This window comes from Geotrypetes seraphini, chromosome 2 (genome assembly GCF_902459505.1).
Source record: "Geotrypetes seraphini chromosome 2, aGeoSer1.1, whole genome shotgun sequence".
Taxonomy (NCBI): Eukaryota; Metazoa; Chordata; class Amphibia; order Gymnophiona; family Dermophiidae; genus Geotrypetes; species Geotrypetes seraphini.
The window spans coordinates 523265535-523290462 of NC_047085.1; the positions used below are offsets into that span (position 1 = coordinate 523265535).

The 24928-nt window shown below is 47.6% G+C and overlaps 1 protein-coding gene across 2 annotated transcripts in view; it reads left to right on the forward strand.

The window, feature by feature from the left end:
• Positions 1 to 24928, forward strand: part of LOC117354742 (oocyte zinc finger protein XlCOF6-like) — a 37264-nt gene that overhangs the window by 10061 nt on the left and 2275 nt on the right. Inside the window, exon 3 of one of the 2 annotated variants that reach the window (XM_033932687.1) lies at positions 20783 to 21391. In XM_033932687.1, coding sequence (XP_033788578.1) covers positions 20783 to 21391 — 609 coding nt within the window. Of the gene's footprint in view, positions 1 to 20779; positions 21392 to 24928 lie in introns of both variants that reach the window. The other variant, XM_033932686.1, reaches the window with a different exon arrangement.

The following is a 24928-nucleotide window of genomic DNA, read 5'->3' on the forward strand; positions in this document are numbered from 1 at the left end:
TAAGAAGTTAATGGCTCCCAAATTTTATTAAAATTCTTATAGTTCCTTTGTTGTATAGCTATTGTTCTTTCCATTTTATATATGTAGTGTTCTCCCCAGGGCTTTTTAACCAGGCGGTCCGCCCAGCTAATTTAGATTACCACCCAACTGTCATCTATCAGGAATCCTGCTGTTGCTGCCGCTCAACATAAAAAAATTCCCCCAAAATACCATCTCTCACCGATTTGGAGATGCGAACTCATGCTTCGGGGCTCTAAGGTATGCGTGCCGGCTTCCCTCCGAAACCGGAAGTTACGTCCCGGGGCGTGGGGAAGAAGAGAAGGGAAGCCGGCACGCACACCTTAGAGCCCCGAAGCATGAGTTCGCTACGGGCTAAGACAGGAAACTGGTTAACGACAGATGGAAACTTACAACTTACTTTGGGTCTTTCTCGCTGCCGGGTCCTGCCTACTTTCTGTTTCTACGAAGGCAGGACCCGGCAACGAGGAAGGCCCGAAGCAAGTTGTAAGTTTTCATCCTTGCTGACCTATGCCTAATGGCGCAAGGGAAGCCTCCCCTTCTCTCGCTTGGAAACTTCACCGCAGCGCAGGATGCCTATGGTGCAGGACAGGACACTGAACAAATCAGACCTCGCACTCTCTACCACACTGTCCCACACCTACATTGTAGCGAACAAGGAATCTCCGGGAGCTCGAGTAGGTGACGTTGCCGTAGTAGAAGTCAGGTGGACTGGTCTGGCCTTGTACTTATAGGGGTGTGAGTGACATCTTACTCCATGATTGATTTGACTGATTACTAGGTTTCAAAGGGCCAAAATTCATTTGTGGATATTGAAACGAAGTGGTAACCATCACAGGAAAAGGGGGATGGACAAGAGAGGGGAGGGGGTGCATGAGCAGGATATGTACTTCATTGTTTAAATCTTAAAGGTGTTAAGAGCTGTGGGGGGTTGAGCCTTCATGTCTCAGACAACTAACCTAGTTAACATAAATTAAATGACCTCTTCCCAAACCATTAAGAGAGTAAACACCCAACATTCTGCATGTGATTACCTCCAGCACAGGCAGGAACAAAAGACATCCTTTTAGACAGAGACAGAAAACTTATCCATTAAAATGTGACCTTTCAGATATGTTTTGATATTATTTTATATTTATAATTTGTTACTGGAAAAAATGTGTGGTATTTTTCCCCCCCAGGATTTGAAGTTACTGTAAAGTTATTTAAAGTTTGTTTAGCTCTTGTTAGCATAGTAATTGTGAATCATTCCTAACCAAAATTTGTATGTCTACTCAGTAAACAGGGATGTTCAAGATGCTGAGTGCACAAAAAAAAAAAAGAGGGAGAGAAAACTTAAAAAATGGTGAACTTGTGTCATATGAATATAAAGGAGTGAAAAAAGCTAATATAAGGGGCCTGTATGCAAAAACTTAAATAGCTATGTGTAGAAAATAGCTCGGTTTGCATCTTGGAGATAAGGATTTTTTAAAATTGAAAATGCAAAATTATGCCAAAATTTCTGGGATGCGATCATTTGTCCCCCTTCCTCTCAGCAGGTCTACCATCTCTCCTCCCACAATAGGCCCAGTCACTAGAATGCTTTTTTGTTTGGGGGGCCCGAAAGCACTGCCCAGGCTCCACCCCAGACCCAGCCGCCATACTAATAATAGTACTAGTTGTAAATGCCATTTCTTCCATTCATTTTTCACATACACACAATATAATCTTATTCATAATACATAATGGTAACCACAAAATTAAACTACACAAAGCACACTCTTTTACCCCTTCCCCACCTTGCACAGCATTTCTTCCTCTCTCCTCCACCCCCATGTGCTATGTCCACCATCTCTCTCTCATTCCTTCCCTTGCTGTAAAGGGAGTGAGGAAAGAAAGTTAGAGGGATCCAGGATATATCGCTCCAACTCCTTCTACTGCCACATCCAACATTTCTCCCTCTCTCATCCCCCCCGGACTGTGTGCAGCATCTTTTACCCCTGTCCACCAGCCCCATGCCCAACATTTCTCCTTCTATTACCCCTCTCCAGAACCATGCGACATCTCTTCCTCCATTCCCTCCACCACCAGGTCCAACATTCTTCCCTCTTGCATTTGTCCCACTGTTCCCTCTCCAACACCACATCCAACATTTCTCCCTCTCATCTTTCTCTACCTTACTCCTCTCCCACCAACATGTCCAACAATTCTCTTCTTATGCCCAACATTCTCCTCTTTCTTCCTTTCCCCATGTACACCATTTCTTTCCCTCACACCCATGCTCAACAATTTTCCCTTTCTATTCCCTCCTCCACCTCAGCATCTCTTTCCTTCTATCCTTCCATGCTATGTCCCAAGTTCATGCCCCTTCCCTCTCTTCCTTCTGTATCCCAAGTTTGTGCCCCCTCCCTCCTTCCTTACTGACATTTTCTCTGCGTACAGTGTGCTTTGTGTTTTTTTAAATTTTATTGTTGGTAGATTATTTTGACTTGGTCATTTTAAAAGTAGCTCGCAAGCCAAAAAAGTGTGGGCACCCCTGCTGTAGAGCCATTTCTTATATGACTGGATGAACTATATTTATATTTTTTTTGTTAGTTGTTTAAATTCATGCAGAAATAAATGGCTAGATTGAATCTAATGACTTCATTAACGTCTTTCCCTTTTTTAAACCTCTATACCATTTGAAAGAGGGCAAATATCTAATTATTCCCTTCTAGAATTGGATACTTCTTAAATTTAGTAAAAATATTCTGGCACAAGTGTCAAACCTTAAAAAAGGAAGTCATATTGAGCATTGGAAAATAATAATAAACTAATAAAAAATAGTACACATTTAGGGCTCCTTTTACTAAGTTGCGATAGTGGTTTTAGCGTGCTCTTAGCGCACGCAGAATTACCACGTGCACTAGATGCTAACGCCAGCATTGAGCTGGCTTTAGTTTTCTCGCTTAGCGCGGGGGTTTGCGAGCGCTAAAAATGCTAGTACACCTTAGTAAAAGAGGGGGTTAATTTTCCCCATCCGGCTACTTTTTCATGCCACCCGGCTGGAAAAAATTTCTGGGGAGAACACTGTATATGTGACATAATGAGTTCCACCAGAAGTTATAATTGAGTCTACTGTAGTTTTTCCAATTATTTGTGATATGCTGAATGGCGACTCCTGTCATTATCAGTAAAAGTTTATTGTTATTTGCTGATATTTGGCTCTTTTTCCTCATAGACATACCAAATAGTACTGTTTTATAAGATAATGCCACATGCTTTTCCAATAAACAATTTACTTGATTCCAGATTGAATTCCAAAAGGCAAAAATATAGGGAAAGTGAAACAAAAGATGATCTAAAGCACAGTTCTTCAACCGCCGGTCCGCGGACCGGTGCCGGTCCGCAGAAAATTCCTGCCGGTCCGCGCAGGGCCGGCGAGATGGACGCTGTTAAATTTCCTGCCCTGGTGGTGTTCGGGGAAATCTTCTGTTCCGCCCAGCCTCGGGCGATCAAGACAGGCTGCTGACGTCGGGCATTCCCTCTGAGTCTCGCCTATGCGGAAACAGGAAGTTGAAAAAAATAGGCGGGACTCAGAGAGGGAAGGTCCCGACGTCGGAAGCCTGTCTTGATCGCTGCCCCTGCCGAGTCGCCGAAGAGGGCCGCGGGGAAGCAGCAAGTAGAAGGGAGATGCGCGATGGTCAGCGTGCGCGGTGGGGGCAGCGTGTAGATTGGGGCCATCAGCAGCATCTGTGCTGAGAGTCTGCCCACGTGCAGGATGCGGCGGATAGGGGCCTCCGGCTCGTCTTGGGCGGCAGGGCCTGCAGTGCAAAGTTTTTGCCGGCTTGGGGGGGGGGGTCGCGAATGTGCAAGGAGCCTTCAACAGTGGCTGTCTCCTCTCCTAGCAGCTCTATACTTACCAGGGCAGTGATTCACTTTGGCAACTTTACCTTCCTCAGAGGCAGCAACGACTTAAGGCTGCCTAAGGAAATCACTGCTGCAGGCAAGTACTGAGAGCTGCTGGATGGAGAGGAAGCCACTGTTGGAAGCTGGGAAGTTGCTGGATAAAGGGAGAGCTGCCACTGCACCTGGAGGTAGAAAGAGAGATGCTGCTGGGAGGGGAAGAGGGAAAGGGATGGTTAGAGAGTTACTGTTGGATAGGGGGGAGGAGGGAAGGGAGAAGGAAAAAAGGAAGGAAACAGCTGGCAGGGAGATTAGAGGAGGGAAAGGGGAGAGACTGGAATGAGAAAGTAGAGAGAGATTGATGCTGGAAAGGGGATCAGCAGAGAAATGAGAGAGGGATAAATATGCTAGATCTGGTGTAGGAGAGATAAAAATGAAGAAAGCAGTGAAGCTGGAATGAATGATGTAAAAAGGAGAGAGGAGGCACAGGCTGGATGGAAAGGAGAGAGGGGCATAGAAAGAAGTCAGATACATATGGAAGGAGGAGAGGCCAGACAGTGGATGGAACGGGCAGACGCTGGAAGTACAATATATCAGATTTGAAATATATATCTTGCTACTGCTAGAGACATAACTGGGGACTGCAAAGCCTAACACTATTTCTATCATGTGTGACTGCAGTATTCTGTTAGCATGATATTTCTGTGTAGCATTCTGTAATAATTTGGCTTGTTCAGTTTTCTTGATAGTAGAGGGGATATATGTGAAGGGGAGGGGAGACAGGGGTTTTGTTGGTCCTTGCTCTGAATATTTATATTTATAAAATGACAATTGTACAGAATATTGTTTCTTTTTATACTTTAATAAAATACGTTCAATATAAAATCATAACTGAGGCTTGTGCAGATGGGATCAGATGGTTTGTGGGGACCAAGCTTGCGGAGACGGGCGAAAATGTGTTTTTTTATTTCGGTCTTAGTAGTTTGCCGGTCCACAAAATAATTCTTTTATTTCTGCCGGTCCACGGGTGTAAAAAGGTTGAAGAACACTGATCTAAAGTCCCTATTTCAAGGTTACAATGCCAACATCTATTAGACTTTGAACTATTTAACTTCTGTAATCTAACCGGGGTCCAAAATACTCTATGCAAAAGAAAAAAACATGCCGACATTGTACATCTCATCCTCCAAAACCAAATTTGTGGCCATTGAGATGCTGAAATTTGATGCTTAATCTCAATGCTCCAAATATCCCAGAAAGTCCGCCTGAAAGCATAGAAATTCCAGACTATATTGCGTATTCAGATTTTTCCATTCAGGGAACCCCACCTGAATGGCCTGCTTCAGTTGCAGCCACCTAAAACTTTGTGATTTATTAAGACCATATTTATGCTGCAACTGTGAAAAATCAAGCAGTTTACCATTTAAAATAACATCATTTAAAGTCCTTATACCTGCAATCATCCAATGCTTCCAGATGATCTTAAATCCGCCAATTTGAATCTTGGGGTTTAGCCATATGGTTTGATTTGTTGATTTACTAATAGGAATATTTGTTAGATTGCTGACAAATCGTAATGTTTTCCATGTGTCCATTAAAATTCTGTTATCTTTATACAGTCTAGGCATCTTGATACTAAGGACATGACAAAGATGTAAAGGAAACATGAGTCGCCATTCCAGATACAACCAATGAGCTCAGGGAGGATCCAATACATACCTTGGCGTAAAATATAGGCTTGATGGTACCTATAAAAGTTTGGAAAATTTATCCCACCCTCCTTAATTGGTTTTTGTAAAGATACTAGAGCGATCCTAGGAGTTTTACCTAGCCAAACAAATTTAGTAAGAATAGAATTCAATTTTTTATAAAAAGACCCCTGAAAAAAAACTGGTATCATTCCCGTTGGACAACAAACTACAGGCAATCTCCCCCACCAAGATAAATGCAAAGGATTCCACTGCTCAACCATTTCTGTTACCTTTTTTAATATAAATTTTTCATTCTCTTTCACCGTATCTTCTAGTGTGTTTTTAATCCAAAAACGAGTGCACCGGTTTGCGAGTGTTTTGCAAGACGAGCAAAACATTTCTGTATTGTTTTGTTTATTTGTGGTTGCACGGTGCAGCATCTGTCTATAGTCATTCCCAGTACTTTTAGGGTGGTTTGGATGGGATAATTGATTGAGTTGATTTCTATATTGGTTATGGTTGGGACTTTGTTATTTTCGAGGAGGATGAATTTGGTTTTGTCTGGGTTGAGTTTCAGTTTGTGATCTTTCATCCAGGTCACTAATGTTCGGTGTAGTGTGTCTGTCATAGAGGGCTTTGGTTGATCAAAAGGTATGAGAATTAGAGAATGACACAGTGGTTGTTACCCGCGGCTAGCCGCGAGTAACCTGCTGAAACGGTGAAAGAAAAAATAGTAGTCGCTGCGGGGACGGGGACAAGGCCATTTACCGCCCCGTGGAGCAGTGAATGGTCTTGTCTCCGCAGTGAGGCAATCAAGGATCGCACGGTCCAGCAGTCCCCACCCGCCCATCGCAGCGTTCAGCCAGCTCCCTCCCTCCACCTCACCTTATATGAAGAGTTTGACGGCTTTCTTTTTCACCCAGCCGCACGCTTTCAAAAAGCAACGCACACGCGGCTGCTCAAGTTGTTCAATCTTTTCCTCTGCTGCAACTTCCTGTTTCTGGTTGCGTCAGAGCAGAAGATTGAACAACTGAGCAGCTGTGCGTGTGCAGCTTTTTGAACGTGTGCGGATGGGCGAAAAAGAAAGCCGGCAAACTCTGCATATAAGGTGAGGTGAAGGGAGGGAGCTGATGGAACGCGCAATCGGGCGGGGGGGCTTCTGGACCACGCAATCGCGTGAACTCTCAGGCCTTGAGTATGCTCACATGCTCAAGGCCCAGCACAGGAGGCAGATCTTTGGGCACCGGCACCAACGCACAGGACATGTTGGTGCCGGTACCGGTGCGGAGGCTACACTAAAGTAAGAAGAGGGTTCGGGTGGGGCGAGTGGGTGCCCGATGGCGGTGGGGGGGGGTGCCGGTTTGCGGGGGGGGCGCTCGCAAATCGAGGCGCACTCGGTTTCCGAGGCGCCAGTTTTGCGAATCTTTTGCAATCATGAGAAACCTAAGACAAGTTTGAAAATTTTTCGAGAGAGCACAATTCCAGCTCATAGTTCAATCCTTCATCCTAGGTCTACTGGATTACTGCAACATCCTTTACCTCCCCCGCCCTGCTACAATGACTAAACAACTACAAACAATCCAAAATATAGCTCTGAGACTCATTGAGGAAACATTACAGAAGCATACATCAACTCACACTGGCTACCAATCCAAGAAAGAATACTATTTAAAACCATAAACGGAGACAGCCCAACCTACCTGAACAACCGCCTCATCCAGACATAGAAAAACACCCCCCCCCATTCATACAACCCCCCAATCAAAGAAGTTAAATGGAAAAAACTATACGATGGCCTCCTAGCCACTCAAGCAGCAAAACTAGATAACCAAATCTCCAATCTACTGATAACAACTCCAGGCTACAAGATGTTCAGAAAAGAAATAAAAACTATACTCTTCAAGAAATCCCTGAAAAAGGCTTAACACCATAAGTACCATCCTTCTTCCCTTTTTCTCCCTAACTCACCGATACTACCTGATCTACTCTTTACCTTCACAAGAAATGATCTGTGATCCTACTTTGTAACCCCTTTTATCCCAGGACAAGCAGGCAGCATATTCTTGACTGATGGGTGACGGCACCGACGGAGCCCCGGTACGGACACTTTTAGAGTGATTACACTCTAAGAACTTGGAAAGTTCTAGAGGCCGCACCGCGCATGCGCGAGTGCCTTCCCGCCCGACTCAGGCGCGCGGTCCCCAGTTTCTTAGTTTCCGCGGAGCTAAGAAGTCGCATGTTTCAACGGCTGTTGAAAATTTTTTCTTACGCCTTCCCGCTCGCGAATCCTTTTTGGGGTCTTTTTGCCCTTCTTTCTTTTATTATTTTTCTTTAAAAAAAAAAAATCTTTCTCTTCATCGAGTTTTTTCGTTTTTCGGTTTTGCCCCGGCGGGGCCTACTGCCACCATCGAGGCCTCGGTCTTCGATTTGGCAGAAGCCGTCTTTCCTTTCATGCCCCCCCAGCCAGGGTTTAAGAAGTGCCAGCGGTGTGCACGGCCTATCTCCCTTACGGACCCGCACAACTGGTGCTTACAGTGCCTGGGTCCGGAGCATCAGGCTACCACCTGCACCCACTGTGCCACGTTGAAAAAACGTACTTTGAAAAATCGCCAGATACAACAGCGATTACTTTTCGGTACCGAGATGTCCGATCCCGCGACATCGACACCGGCATCGGCTCCTGTCCAGTCGGCACCCACCTCGCCGGCGTCGCAGCACCCAGGTAAGCCGGCTAAGAAGCCTTCCCCGCTGTAGCGTCCTCCGGTCTCGATTGCAGCGAGCCCAGTCCTGCCGACCGTGAGACGCCAGCGGAAGCGCTCCGCCCCTATTGAGGTGAGTCCCTCGACATCGGGCTCCTCATCTCCGGGGTGTAGAGCGGCACCGCAGGTACCGCAAAAGAAAAAGGCGGTACCGGTGCCTTCATTAGATGATCGCATTGCAGCCATCTTACAAGTGCAGCTCAAGGAGCAGCTTCAACAACTCCTTCCAGCTATCCTGGCACCGAGCCTTCCGGTGCCGGTCCCCACTGAGCCGCCGGTACCGATAGTGGAACAGCCTATATTGTCTGCATCCACTCTTTCGGTACCGGTACACTCGGCCTCATCGGTGTCGATGCCAGTCCTTGCACCGGAGCCGAGAGCTCAGCACCAGTCGGTACAGACTTCGGCTCCGGTGCAACCGGTAACATCTCCCGGTACCGTATCGATGAGGTCGGGTAAGTCGGTTCGCAAGTCCCGACACTTGGAACCATCCACCCCCGAGTCTCGGGACCGTAGTTCCCATGTTCGGGACCCTGATCTGTGGGGTGATTCCGAAGAGCCTTTTCTGTCAGAAGGTGAATGTTCTTCGGAGGAGGATGAGCCTGTTATTCCTGACCCATCCTCCAAACATGATTCCTCATCTTTTTCTTCCTTTTTAAAAGACATGTGTGAATCTCTTTCCATTCCTTTGGAGGCTGAGTCTAAAAAGTCTAAAGCCTTTCTAGATGCCCTTGATTTTGATCAGCCTCCAAAGGAGTTTTTGAAACTCCCTCTTCATGATATCTTGAGGGAAACCTTTTATAAAAATTTAGAGACTCCTCTTACTGTCCCGGGAGCTCCTCGCAAATTAGATTCCCTGTATAAGGTTATCCCTATTCCAGGGTTCGATAAGCCCCAGCTCCCACATGAGTCTCTCCTTGTGGAATCCACACTTAAAAAATCCTCAGGAGCTAGTGTATATGCTTCTGTCCCTCCTGGCAGAGAAGGTAAAGCCATGGACAAATTTGGTAAGCGTCTCTACCAGAATGCGATGCTCGCTAATCGATCTGGCAACTATGCTTTTCATTTCTCTTTCTATTTAAAGCATCTCCTTACCACCATGGCTTCTTTTGAGCAGTACCTTCCTGAAAGGAAACGTTTGGCTTTTGACCAATGTTCCTCTTCTTTTTTTCAGCTCAGAAAATTTATGGTAAGATCTATATATGATACTTTTGAACTTACCTCCAGAGCAACAGCTAAGTCTGTGGCCATGCGCCGCTTAGCCTGGCTGAGGGTATCCGAACTTGATGTTAACCATCAAGACCGGTTGGCTAATGCACCATGTTTGGGGGATGAGCTGTTTGGAGAATCCATGGACTCAACTACCCAAAAGCTCTCCGCTCATGAAACACGCTGGGATACTCTCCTCAAGACTAAGAAGAAACCTCCACCAGCACGGCCTTTCAGACAGCAATCGGCCTACCAACGCCGTTATGTGGCTCGTCCCTTACAGTCTGCTCCACAACAACCTAGGAGGCAGCGTCAGCAGCAACGACAGACACCTAGACCACAGCAGCAGCAACCTGTCAAGCCGCCTCCTCAACAAAAAGCGACTCAGCCCTTTTGACTTGATTCTCCAGGGCATAGCCAGCATCCAAACCATCTCCACTCCTGCCTCAACCCATAGGAGGTCGTCTCTCTTTGTTCCTAAGCCGGTGGGAAGTTATCACTTCGGACCAATGGGTCCTCAACATCATCCACCACGGCTACTCTCTCAACTTTCAAACCCTCCCGGGCCCAAGTCTACCAAAAGAGTCTGCTTTGCACACTCCTCAATCTTCCCTACTTCTTCAGGAAGTTCAATCCCTCCTCCTTCTGAACACCATAGAGGAAGTTCCTCCGGAGAAAAAGGGGCAGGGATTCTACTCCCGTTATTTTCTAGTCCCCAAAAAAACAGGGGATCTCAGACCAATTCTGGATCTTCGCGATCTCAACAAATGCTTGGTCAAAGAGAAATTCAAGATGCTATCTTTAGCTACGCTTTACCCTCTTCTCAATCAAAACGACTGGCTATGCTCCCTCGATCTCAAAGAGGCATACACTCACATACCTGTCCATCTGGCCTCCAGACAGTATCTCCGATTCATGATAAATCACTGTCATTACCAATACAAAGTGCTCCCTTTCGGTCTTGCCTCTTCTCCAAGAGTGTTTACCAAATGTCTGATCGTGGTGGCTGCTTTTCTACGCTCCCACCACCTTCAGGTCTTTCCTTACCTGGACGACTGGTTGATCAAGGCCGTTTCACCTCACTCAGTGCTCCTGGCCACCAACCAAACCATCCTATTTCTGCAACTTCTAGGGTTCGAGATCAATCTACCCAAATCTCACCTTCTTCCTACTCAAAGACTTCAGTTCATTGGAGCCGTGTTAGACACAGTCCTGATGAGAGCATTCCTGCCAACCAACCGTCTTCAGACTATCCAATTTCTATGTCAGCAAGTACTTCTTCAGCATTCCATTTCAGCCAGGCAGATGATGATACTCTTGGGTCACATGGCCTCTACAGTTCATGTCACACCCCTGGCACGTCTTCACCTACGCACTCCTCAATGGACCCTAGCTACCCAGTGGTCCCAAGCGACGGATCCTTGCTCTCGACACATATCTGTGACATCATCTCTTCGTCAGTCTCTTCAGTGGTGGTTGATATCTTCAAATCTCTCCAAAGGTCTTCTGTTCCATCTACCTCCTCATCAACTTGTCATCACTACCGACGCCTCCCCTTATGCCTGGGGGGCACATTTGAACGAATTCCAAACTCAGGGCCTTTGGACTGCTCAGGAAATGAAGCATCACATCAATTTCCTGGAGCTCAGAGCGATGTTCTATGCCCTCAAGGCCTTTCAACACCTTCTCTTTCCTCAGGTCCTCCTGCTGTGCACAGACAATCAGGTTGCGATGTACTACATCAACAAACAGGGTGGGACAGGCTCTCACCTCTTGTGCCAGGAAGCCCAGAGAATCTGGACTCGGGCCACAGCTCGCCAATTATTCCTGAAAGCGATCTACATTCAAGGAGAGCAGAATTCATTAGCGGACAAGCTCAGCAGAATTCTCCAACCTCACGAATGGACTCTCGATCCCTCGACCCTGCAATCCATCTTCGCTCAGTGGGGCACTCCTCAGGTGGACCTCTTTGCAGCTCCTCACAATCATCAACTGCCCCAATTCTGCTCCAGACTCTACACTCCTCACCGTCTGGCAGCGGATGCATTTCTTCTGGATTGGTCCAATCTGTTCCTGTATGCTTTCCCTCCTCTACCGCTCATGTTACGAACCTTGTTCAAACTCAAGAGGGAACAAGCCACCATGATTCTGATTGCTCCACGGTGGCCCAGACAGCATTGGTTCTCCCTTCTACTTCAACTCAGTTCCAGGGAACCTTTTCTGCTTCCAATATTTCCTTCTCTGCTTACGCAGCATCAGGAGACCCTTCTGCATCCCAACCTCCAGTCTCTGCACCTGACAGCTTGGTATCTCTCGGGCTGACTTCACATGATTCTCTTCTGTCTCAGCCCGTTCGTTCGATTCTGGATGCTTCCAGGAAACCTGCTACTCTGCAATGTTACCATCAGAAGTGGACACGGTTTTCTTCTCGGTGTCTTCGTCATCACCATGATCCCACATCCCTTGCAGTGGAGACCTTGTTGGATTATCTGCTTTCTCTGTCTGACTCTGGCCTCAAATCTACCTCCATCAGAGTCCATCTCAGTGGTATTGCTGCTTTTCATGAGCCGGTCCATGGGAAACTCCTTTCAGCTCATCCCCTGGTCTCCAGATTCATGCGAGGTCTTTTCAATGTGAAACCACCTCTTAAAGCACCTCCTGTGGTCTGGGATCTTAATGTGGTTCTCTCCGCTTTAATGAAGCCTCCATTTGAACCCTTGGCTACCGCCACTTTCAAGTTTCTGACTTGGAAGGTACTGTTCCTTATTGCTCTCACCTCTGCCAGGAGGGTCAGTGAGCTCCATGCACTAGTTGCTGACCCACCTTTCACAGTCTTTCATCATGATAAGGTGGTTCTCCGCACACATCCAAAGTTTCTCCCTAAGGTTGTCTCTGAATTCCATCTCAACCAATCTATTGTACTACCTGTTTTCTTTCCGAAACCTCACTCTCATTCTGGTGAACAGGCTCTTCATACTTTGGACTGTAAACGGGCTTTAGCTTACTATTTAGACTGTACTAAGCCCCACAGATCATCGCCCCAACTCTTCCTGTCCTTTGATCCAAATAAATTGGGGCGTCCTGTCTCTAAACGTACGCTGTCGAATTGGTTAGCAGCGTGCATTTCTTTCTGCTCTGCTCAGTCTGGACTGACACTGGAAGGTTCGGTCACAGCTCATAGGGTTAGAGCTATGGCAGCATCGGTAGCTTTCCTCCGTTCTACGCCTATTGAGGAAATCTGCAAAGCTGCCACTTGGTCCTCAGTTCATACTTTTACATCACATTATTGTCTGGATGCATTCTCCAGACGGGATGGTCACTTCGGCCAATCTGTTTTACAGAATTTCTAATGTTTTCCTAATGGCCAACCTTCCCACCATCCCTCTTTTTGTTAGCTTGGAGGTCACCCATCAGTCAAGAATATGCTGCCTGCTTGTCCTGGGATAAAGCACAGTTACTTACCGTAACAGGTGTTATCCAGGGACAGCAGGCAGATATTCTTGCGTCCCACCCTCCTCCCCAGGTTGGCTTCTTAGCTGGCTTATATTAACTGGGGACCGCACGCCTGAGTCGGGCGGAAAGGCACTCGCGCATGCACGGTGCGGCCTCTAGAACTTTCCAAGTTCTTCGAGTGCAATCACTCTAAAAGTGTCCGTACCGGGGCTCCGTCGGTGCCGTCACCCATCAGTCAAGAATATCTGCCTGCTGTCCCTGGATAACACCTGTTACGGTAAGTAACTGTGCTTTCTAATCCGCCTTGAACCGCAAGGTAATGGCGGAATAGAAATCTCTAATGTAATGTAATCTTCATCATGACTGAAACCAAACTGTGGAATAGTACTAAGTTGCCTTTCCCTATTCCGATCAGTCTGCCGACTAGCCAAGCAGAACTAGGAACTTGAAACAGAAATAAACAAGACTCCAAACAGGAGTAACAACAAATATACCCAAATGCTTTTGGAAAATGCAAAGGAGAGATCCCAGCAAGAAAATGTCCTCACAGCTCGCCAGCCGAGCCACAGCCGCTGTTCTTCAATTCTCCCCGGCCCTAGAAAAATACTAGAACCCGCGGAAAAACCAAAATCTGCATGCACAACACGACAATAGACAGGGTGGAGTCTGGGGAAGCTAAAAGAAAGTAATCTGGAAGCAGGGACTTTGGATCATTTCATATTTTATTGTCCCTGTATCATGGTTTTTTGGAAATCAATTTGGTCTCAAATTAATTGTTTACTAGAAAACCATGTAGCTTTAACATATGATACAATTCTGTTTGGGATGTCAATGAGAGCAAAAAGTCAAATTTCATCAAATAATAACCAGCTTTTATTAATTAGGACAGGAGTTGCCATCCAACATATTACCAACAATTGGAAAAATTACAAAAGGCTTCGGTACACATTTTGGTGGAATTAATTATGTCATATTTATAAAATGGAAAGATCAATTGCCATACAAAAAGGGAATTATAATAATTTTAAAAAGATTGGGGGGCCATTAACAAATTATTGCAATGAATAGACATCATTTTCCTTTTTTTTTTGGTAAATCTTTATTCATTTTCATAAATTTCAACAAGTGTACAAAAATTATGCACAAAATACGTTAATAGACATCATTTTCCTAATGAAAGTACATTTACATGTAGGAGGAGGGTAAATAGTTCTTTTAAAGGTCTGATTAATAGAGTGAAATATAATATATAAATTATATTTTAATTAAATGACTTGTGGGAAGTGTGGATGGGGGGCGATAAATTCATTTATCCCAGGACAAGCAGGCATGATATTCTCACATGTGGGTGACGTCATCTACGGAGCCCCAACGCGGACAGCTTTTCAAGCAAACTTGATTGAAGTTTCAAGTTTGCACACTGCACCACGCATGTGCATGCCTTCTTGCCCACTAGAGGGCGCATCCCACCTCGTGGTCCTCAGTTCAGTTTTTTCCGCGGAGCCAGAAGCCCTGTGGAAATTGAGCTCTGCTGTTTTTGCCTTCTGTCACCGCGTCCGGTTGATTTTGATCTGTCGCTGTGCTTTAATTCTCTTTTCTTTTGTTTTTGTAGTTATCGTGTAAAAAAAAAAAAAGTTTTCTTTCCGTTCGGCTCCGGGGGCTCCCGTGAGCCGCGGCCGGCCTTGCTTCCGGCCGATACGGTTTTTAATGTCCCGTCCCTTGACGGGTTTCAAGAAGTGCACCCGGTGTGAGCAGTTACTTTCCATTACCGACCCACACCGGTGGTGCTTGCTCTGCTTAGGGCCTGAGCATCCGACTGACTCTTGCGATCGGTGCTCCACCTTTCAGGCCAGAGCGCTCCGCCGACGCCGTGCCAGGATGGCGGAGCTCTTCGCGGTCGACTCCGCGCCGGGGAAGGCCTCGACGTCGGCCTCGGCTTCGGCCCCGGCCTTGACCTCGGCCTCGGGATCCTCGGCTTCGCTGCATCCTTCGACTTCATCGAAGCCTGCTCCTTCGACTAAGCCTGCCTCGGGTAAGTCCTCTCTTCCATCCTCGACTCCAGGGTCGACGAAGAAGCCATCTTTGGGCTCCTCTACGGCGGGGGGGGGTCGTCCTCGGCCCCGCCCAGAACTACGGCCACTAATGCCTCGAGGGAATACTCGAGACCGAGGTCGCCCTCCAGGGAGCATCCCCCGGCCTCGGACCTGCCGACCATGGTGGGGATCCCGGCGTTCCAAGACTTGCTCCGAGCCCTGATTGCCTCGGAGCTGTCCGGGGCCATCGAGCACTTGCAGCAGGCTTCGACCTCGACTGCTCCGGCCTTGATGGCTCTGACCTCGGCGGCCTCGGTCTTCGCTCCCTCGACCTCGGGTACCGGGGCGGCACCGACCTCGGCCCCGACCTTACCCTCGACTTCGGCCTCGGGGGCCCCGCCTGAGAGAAGCGTAAGGCCCCGTGACAAGGTGCGCAGGATACGTCGGATCTCCTCCTCTTCCTCGAGGTCCTCTCGGGGCTCCTCGCCCTTGGGCCGGCCTCGGGCGAGGCGTCGTCCGAGGAAGCCCAAGCGTTCACGAGGTTCTCCTCGGCGACGTGATCGCTCCTCGCCGCTCGGGGGCGAGACCTTGCAGGTCTCGGAGCTCCGCCTCGACAACCCGAGGCTGCTCCGTTCCCCAGCCAGAGGGGGTTCGCGGGACTCCTCACCGAGGAGGAGGGGGCGTGCCTCGGTACCTCGGACACCTGGTACCTCTCCCAGGGGTTCTTCGAGACGTAGACGTTCCCCGACCCCCTCGAGGCCATTGGATCTGGCCTCTTGGGACTTGGGGTCCGGTAGGGAACCACGCTATTCCCACGAGGCTTCCCCCTTCTGTTCGGCGGAGAGGTCGAGAACCCCCTCGCCGCCCGCCAGACCGTCCTCCTTCTCCAGTTTCGTACAGGACATGGCACGTGCTTTGGGTCTGGACCTCATGGCGGGATCTCAGTACACCAAAGAGTTCCTCGAGGAGCAGGACCTTCCCACTCCCCCGAGGGAAACCCCCCCGTCTTCCTCTGAATAAGGTCCTTCTTCAGACCTTCCTTAAGAACCTGACTTCACCTCTTACAGTCACAGCGGTGCCGTCTAAGATGGAGTCCAAGTACAGGACAATACCACCCAAGGGATTCGATAAGGCTCAACTCTCACACCAGTCCTTGCTGGTCGAGTCGGCGCTGAAAAAGACGCAACCCTCCAGAGTTTCTGCGGCGGTCCCGCCCGGCAGGGAGGGTCGAACCCTGGACAAGTTTGGTCGTCGCCTCTATTCGAATTCCCTCATGGCAACAAGGGTTCTCAATTATGCCTTTACATTCTCGTCCTATTTACGTGGCATGGTAAAGGACCTGCCTCAGTATCGCGAGGCCCTGCCGGATTCCCATAGGGAAGGGTTTGACAAGTTCATGTTTGCTGTAGCTATGCGCCGGCTGGCGTGGCTACGCACCCTCGATATGGACCCAAACCTGCAGGAGCGTCTTGCGGATTTACCTTGCGTAGGGTCCGAATTATTTGATGAATCCCTAGAGGCGGCGACCAAACGGTTGTCGGAGCAGGAGCGCTCGTTGGCCTCTTTGGTCCGTGAAAAGGATTTAGGTCCCAATTCCTGCCCCATACTTTCTCTGTCTCTGTCATTTGGAAGTCAGGTACCTGGGGACACATCTTAAAGACCAGAAATCGTCTTCCAAAACATGTCCAAATTTTATTATGAGTTTCACATCTTTTATATGAATCAGGTTTGTCAGCATGTGACGTAAACACAAACCATATATGGACACAGGTCACATGAAACTTCAAACACATCAGCATTTTTCCTATCTGGAGATTGAAGTCCACAGAGGGTCAGAAAAAGCCTTAACCAGCAGAGCCCCTAATCTAAATCTGTCTGTAAATACGGCTTAACAAAACAATTGAATTCACTTTACAGCATCTCTGTTTAAACATTCTTGTCCTTGTATTCTCTTCAAGGAAGGGAAAGACAAACAAACAGGGCCTGGTTTTCTTACAACTTTAAACAACAAATGCCTAAGGAAAATTATCAAGGTTCATGATACGTGTCCCTTCAGTCCGTACGAAACCTCGGGCCACGCCGCAGAAACCCTTCCGGCCACCTCCGCGGCGTTACCCTCAGAAATCAACGCCGGCTTTTTCTAGGCCTCCGCCACGGCGTCCACCTCAACAGGGAAGAGGGGGACATTCGAAACCTCCGGCGCAGGGTGCGTCCAAGCCAGCGCCGTCCTTTTGACGGGCTATGCGGATGGGGCCGGCCCCCTTCTGCGATCGCGCCGGACCCCCTACCCATAGGGGGTCGACTCCGGTCCTTTTATGCGGCTTGGATCGAGATAACATCCAATGCTTGGGTGCTCCGGACCGTCTCCGAGGGCTACTCTCTCAACTTCTGGTCTACACCGCCGGATCAGTCACCGGGGGCTTGCCCATACAATCGGACCCAGCTCCCCATCCTCCTGGCAGAGGCCAGGGCCTTGTTGAGTCTTCGGGCGGTGGAACCTGTACCCCCCGACCAGCGGGGGCGGGGGTTTTACTCCCGTTACTTTTTGGTCCTAAAAAAGACCGGGGACTTGCGCCCCATTCTAGACCTCAGAAAGCTCAACAAGTTCCTGGTCCGGGAGAGGTTCAGGATGTTGTCGCTTCCGGTATTGTATCCTCTCTTGGAGGAAGGGGACTGGATGTGCTCCCTGGACCTGAAGGAAGCGTATACCCATGTTCCGGTGCATCCCTCCTTCCGCAAATTCTTACGGTTCCAGGTGGGCGAGCTTCACCTACAGTACCGGGTCCTCCCCTTCGGCCTGGCTTCGTCCCCTCGAGTCTTCACGAAGTGTATGGTGGTAGTCGCTGCAGCCCTGAGGTCTCGGGGGCTTCAGGTCTTCCCCTACCTGGACGATTGGCTGATCAAGGCCCCGACCAGGGAGGGGGTTATCTCAGCGACCCGACAGTCTATCATCTTCCTTCAACGACTGGGGTTCGAAGTGAACTTTCCCAAGTCACAGTTGTGCCCGACCCAATCACTTCAATTTATAGGCGCAGTGCTGGACACTGTTCGCCTCCGTTCGTTCCTCCCCCCTCCTCGTTTGGAGGCCCTGATTTGGTTGGGTCGTCTGGTTTCTCGACTTCCTGTGGTGTCGGCTCAGCGCATGATGATGCTTCTGGGCCACATGGCGTCTACGGTCCACGTCACTCCGTTCTCCAGATTGCACCTGAGAATTCCTCAGTGGACTCTGGCCTCTCAGTGGCGCCAGGATTGCGATCCTGTCTCTTGTCTCATAGCGGTGACTCCTTTGAGGCGATCGCTCCGTTGGTGGACCGACTCTTCGAATCTTTCCGGGGGTTTGCTCTTTCTCGTCCCTCCGCATCGCAAGGTTCTGACCACGGACTCCTCGGAGTACGCGTGGGGGGCCCACCTCGACGGTCTGCAGACCCAGGGTCTGTGGTCGGCGGAGGACCGACACTGTCACATCAATGTGTTGGAGCTTCGTGCCATCTTTCTGGCGGCTCGAGCATTCTGCCACCTACTCCGCGATCAGGTAGTCCTCGTGCGCACGGACAACCAAGTGGCCATGTATTATGTGAACAAGCAAGGTGGGACGGGCTCTTGGTCCCTTTGCCGGGAAGCCCTACGCCTTTGGGAATGGGCGGTCTCCCAGAACATCTTCCTACAGGCGGTCTATATCCAGGGAGAACGGAACTGCTTGGCAGACAAACTCAGTCGTCTTCTCCAGCCGCACGAGTGGTCGCTCAACTCCAGGGTCCTGCGCGAGGTCTTCGACCGCTGGGGGACTCCGCAGGTGGATCTGTTTGCCTCTCCGGAGACTCACAAACTGCCCCTATATTGTTCTCGGATGTACTCCCGGGACCGTCTCGAGGCCGATGCCTTTCTTCTCGACTGGGGAGGGAGGTTCCTTTATGCGTTTCCTCCTTTTCCTCTGATCTTGAGGACGTTGGTTCGTCTCAAATCATCCAGAGCCACTATGATTCTCATTGCGCCTCGGTGGCCTCGTCAACACTGGTTCTCCCTGCTTCTTCAACTCAGTGTCAGGGAGCCTCTGCTTCTGCCTGTGTTTCCCTCTCTGCTATCTCAGAGTCGGGGTTCGCTGTTGCAGCCCAATCTTCAGTCTTTACACCTGACTGCTTGGTTCCTTTCCCCTTGACTTCGGTTCCTGTTTCTCAGTCTGTGAGGGAAGTTTTGGAAGCCTCGCGCAAGGTCTCGACCAGGCTTTGTTATTCCCAGAAATGGACCAGGTTTTCATCCTGGTGTTCCTCGCATCATCTGGATCCGGATTCGGTCCCGGTGTCTTCGGTGCTGGAATACTTGTTGCATCTGTCTAATTCGGGCCTGAAGACGACATCCGTTCGGGTGCATCTCAGTGCCATTTCCGCATTCCATCGTCATCTGGAGGGGCGTTCTCTCTCTCTTCATCCTCTGGTGACTCGTTTTATGAAGGGTCTCGTGAATGTTTGTCCTCCTCTCAAACCTCCTCCGGTGGTTTGGGATTTGAATGTTGTCTTAGCTCAACTGATGAAGCCTCCCTTTGAGCCTATCGACAAGTCTCTCCTTAAATTTCTTACTTGCAAGGTGCTATTTCTGATTGCGCTCACATCTGCTCGTCGGATTAGTGAGCTGCAGGCTTTGGTTGCGGACCCGCCTTTTACTGTGTTTCATCATGACAAGGTGGTTCTTCGCACCCATCCTAAATTTTTGCCTAAGGTTGTGTCTGATTTCCACCTCAATCAGTCCATTGTTCTTCCTGTGTTCTTCCCGAAGCCCCACTCTCATCCTGGCGAGGCGGCGCTCCACACGCTTGACTGTAAGAGGGCGTTGGCATTTTATCTCCAACGTACCAAGTCTCATCGGAAGGTTCCTCAATTGTTTTTGTCCTTTGATCCTAATCGTTTAGGACATCCTGTTTCCAAGCGCACCTTGTCGAACTGGTTGGCTGCTTGTATCTCGTTTTGCTACGCTCAGGCTGGTCTTACGCCCCCGGGTCGAGTCACGGGGCATAAGGTCCGGGCGATGGCAGCTTCTGTTGCTTTCCTCCGGTCTACTCCTGTGGAGGACATATGTAAAGCTGCCACTTGGTCTTCGGTTCATACGTTCAACCTCCCACTACTGTCTGGACACTCTGTCCAGAAGCGACGGCCGGTTTGGCCAGTCGGTGTTACGTAACCTGTTTTCCTAAATTGCCATCCTCCCACCTGCCCTTTTTTGGTTGGCTTGGAGGTCACCCACATGTGAGAATATCATGCCTGCTTGTCCTGGGATAAAGCACAGTTACTTACCGTAACAGGTGTTATCCAGGGACAGCAGGCATATATGCTCACAACCCGCCCTCCTCCCCGGGGATGGCTTCTTTGCTGGTTATGGAACTGAGGACCACGAGGTGGGGATGCGCCCTCTAGTGGGCAAGAAGGCATGCACATGCGTGGTGCAGTGTAGCAAACTTGAAACTTCAATCAAGTTTGCTTGAAAAGCGGTCCGCACTGGGGCTCCGTAGATGACGTCACCCACATGTGAGAATATATGCCTGCTGTCCCTGGATAACACCTGTTACGGTAAGTAACTGTGCTGTCTGTAAAATCATAATTGTATGAATATCAAGTGATATGTAAAAGTTAATATGATGAAGTATTGTGCACTTGTTGTAAGATGGAATAATGAATAAAGAATTTTTTTTAAAAAAAGCAGGTAAGAACCTAATTTTGCCTTCCCAGTTACTAAAATTATGTTTGTCTCTCTCCATATCCAGCAGATAATGAGGTGAAAGAGAGCAGAGAAGAACCTCCTTTAAAACGGAAACTGCGTCCAAGACCTCTTTGTGTTTCCCAAGGGACAGAGAGGGGAGAATCAGGGAGTTGTCAGCTGCGCTCCCAGAAGAAGCAGAGGGACTCACCGGATGGCATCGCCGAGCGCGAGAGAAATGACGAGAAGCTCGCAAACATCCCTGAGCGCCAGAGTAAGAGCGCGGAGATGCCCTTCCAAAAGAACAACAGCCGGCAATCGACCTCTGACCTCCATCGCCAAAAGAGGAAATGGAAGAAATCTCACGGGGACGAGAGGAACCACTCTCCGGAAGGGCATTCGAGGTCTTTTCAGTGCACTGAATGTGGAAGGCGTTTCTTTTACAAGCACTCACTAACTACGCACCTGAAAACGCATGCAGCAGCGTCTGGACACGTTACTCCAGAAAGATCTTTGATGTCCTGTGTCTGTGCTGAATGTGGTCAAACGTTCAGTCACGTGGGTAACTTAAAAAGGCACCAGAAAATCCACAAAGGAGAGAGACCATTTCATTGTGCTGCATGTGGGAAACGTTTCTATCATAAGTATTCCCTGAGGACTCACCAGAAAATCCACAGAGGTGAGAAACCCTTTGAATGTACTGAATGCGGGAAATGCTTTGCTTTGAAATGTGAACTAGTTTCCAAGTTTATTACAAATTTGATATTACAATACTGAAATTTTTAAAAAAAGAGAGGTGAGAGGCATTGAAACCAAAAATATCAAGGATGGATCAGACAGAGACAAATGGTAACAAAGGGGCCAAGTACATAGAGATAAAATGAAAGGTATTTCGATTGACAATAGGAAGGGGGAAGCTCTTCTTAAAAGTGGTTTGTGATTATTACTTCAGCCTGAAGGGATCGTTGTGACTTCTCTTTGTCTTTTCATGACTGGTGTCAGTTTAATAAAATGTAAGGATGGTCGCACCCCCACAATGTTAGGTTGGAGGGGTTAAGTGAAAAGCGTCCTGACAAACGCTGGTCCCAGGTTCAGTTCCTTCACAGAAGTTTCATTAGGGATAGAATCAAATAAGAAGCACAGCCAGGGGTGATTATATAAAGAATATATTATAGAAATAGTCTTACAGAAAAGTAATATTTATAAGCATTACAATTAAGCAGAGAGCATTACACTTAAGCAGAGAGCAAAGCAGTCTCACTGCCTTACAGAGTCCAGAAGGAAGCGTGAAGTTTCAGGGAAAGGCAGAGAGAGAGAGAGAGGGGGATGGGGTGATGTTTCGTGTTCCATAGATAAAGAGAAGGATAGACAGAGAAATAGAGAGAGCTCAAGAGAGAACCAGAGTGCCAAGCCAAGAGCCAAGAGATAGCTAGATAGAAAGAGAGAGAGAGGGCCAAGACCCCTCTCCTGATAGCTTGATAGAAAAAGAGAGAGAGATTGATAGCTCCATAGAAAAAGAGAGAGATAAACTGATAGAGCCGAGAGCAGGCTTTTATACCTTGGAATCTTATTCTGACTAGAGAAAATATTGTATCTCCCAGTATCTTTCTGTTTAGAACTTGCAAACTGTTTGAGACAATGGTCAATTTAATTAACAAAGGAGGGTGTAATACCTGCAAGCATGGTGATGGGATTAAGTCTCTGGCTTGATCTGTGCACCATTGTCCTAAGCACCCTCTTAATCAGACATTAACACCTTTTAGCTAGCCATGATTCAATCAGGGCTACTTGAAACTTAAAATATATCAGTCAGGGCTACTTAAAACAGTTTCCCTGCACTAAGGGTCTATCTGCCTTCCCATGCCAGGGTCAGATTGATATAATATCCCATAAGCCTCTAGGCTGACAACTGGTAGGCATCCTTGAAGAATAACAATTTTATTCTTATATACCGCCACACCTTCAGTTCAAGGCGGTTTACAATAAGAAAAAAGCTGGACATACAGCGAATTACAATAAATGTCAAATGTTTCTCAGAAAAATACCGATTACAATTGAATCAAAATGTGAGAAAAAACTGAACATACCACAAACAGGAATCATAATGATCAAATATTTCTTTAAAAATAGAAAAATGCAGTTAAGTCAAATATTTTTCGAAATGAATCATAAGATTGGGTTTGAGGAATAAGAGGATTCCAATAGGAAGGACTTTAGTTTGCATCGAGGGATTTGTCAAATCTGATATCTGATGGTAGAGCATTCCTTAGGGACAGAGAAAATAGCTGTCTTCCGTTGGATCGTAGGGCACATGATAGGGCGGTGACCCATCAAAAAGCACGCAGGACATTGGCGTGCCGACAATCCCGCCCTGACATTGGCATGCAGGACCTTACCATTTGCCTTCCCGTTTGCGCTCTGAGGGCGGTTGGGGGGGGGGAACCCCCTAATACACTCCCGCTCTCATTCGGGGTGGGGGGTGGAGAGAACCCCCTGCACCACACTTACAACTCACGCAAACTCTAAACTTTTCCTTTTACGCTCTCAGAAAATCCCCCCCTCCAAAATAATGATAATAATTTATTCTTATATACCACCAAAGCCATAATAGTTTGAGGCGGTTTACAATAAGAAGTGCTAGACAATCAAAATAGTCACAATGTAAAATCATCAAATACACTCGTACAGAATAAAAGAAATAAAAACAGTAAAATTCTTAGCTTACAAATCAATTAAACAGTTTTGTTTTTACTGATTTTCTAAAACTAAAATAGGATGAGGAGTGCATAATAATGTTACCCAGCCAATCGTTCAATTTACCTGCCTGGAAAGCAAGAGTTCTGTCCAGGAATCTTTTCTAACGACAGGCCTTTATTGTTTGATAAGTGAACATGTGTCCTAATAGGACAATCCAAATTAAAATGAGAAAGCAAGTACGTAGGGGCCAAACCAAAGACAAGAAAATGTAAAGAAAACTCTTGCTTCCAGGGGGATCCCGACGCGCACCATTCTTGCAAAAACCCCTACTCCACTTACAATTTCGCCCAGAAGGTAAGGCAATACGGCAGCATGCATTTGTCAGTGTTTTGGAAGGAGAACCATCAAAATGATAAAGGGGACGTAATTCCTCTCCGATGAGGAAAGACAGATGCGGTTCGGGCTCTTCAGCTGAAGGGGGCTATGATGGAGCTCTACAAAAACCAGAGTGGTGGGAATCCTTTTTTTTCACTCTTTCAGAAAGTACAAAAACCAGGGGACACTCCAATGAAATTACATGGGAATACTTTTAAAATAAATAGGAGGAAATATTTTATTCACTCAACAAATCATTAAACTCTGGAACTCATTGCCAGAGGATGTGGTAAAAGTTAGCATAGCTGGGTTTAAGAAAAGTTTGGACAAGTTCCTGGAGGAAAAGTCCCTTAAGAACATAAGAATTGCCGCTGCTGGGAGAGGATGAACAACTTGTCTCTATCTACTAAGTCTATTCCTTTCATTATCTTGAATGTTTCGATCATGTCCCCTCTCAGTCCCCTCTTTTTAAGGGAGAAGAGGCCCAGTTTCTCTAATCTCTCAATGTAACAGCAACTCCTCCAGCCCCTGGACCCTTTTGAGTAGTACAATGTCCTTCTTCATGTATGGCGACCAGTGCTGGACGCAGTATTCCAGGTGGGGGCGTACCATGGCCCAGTACAGCGGCATGATAATCTCTGAGTAGCAACATTTCATGCTAGCGATCCACAGCAAGCAGTGGCTTCCCCCATGTTTTTCCCAAGGACAGACTATGGACTTTTCCTCCAGGAACTTGTCCAAACTTTTCTTAAAACCTGCTACGCTATCTGCTCTTACCACAATGTTGAAGAACTATCAATTTTAATCTGTAATTTTTTTAAACTTATCTTTTGTCTCATTTACTGCTTTTTCCTGCATAGTAAAGGTTTTGTCTGGGCTTATATTTGGGAAGATTTTAGGGTTTTTTTTCCTCTGTTGAGAAGGACTCTGGAAATTGTATTATGGTTTTTTTAATCTTAGTTATGCTCATGAGTGCTGTCAAAGGTGTATTGTGTTTGGATAGTGAAACTTCATTGGTCAAGTTTTTTATGAGGCAAGATATACACTTCTCCCTTCGTATTCGCGGTTGCAACGATCACAGTTTCGATTATTAACGTTTTTTAGCTTGCTGGCTCCTCCCCCCTCCCCCAAATTACATCAGCTT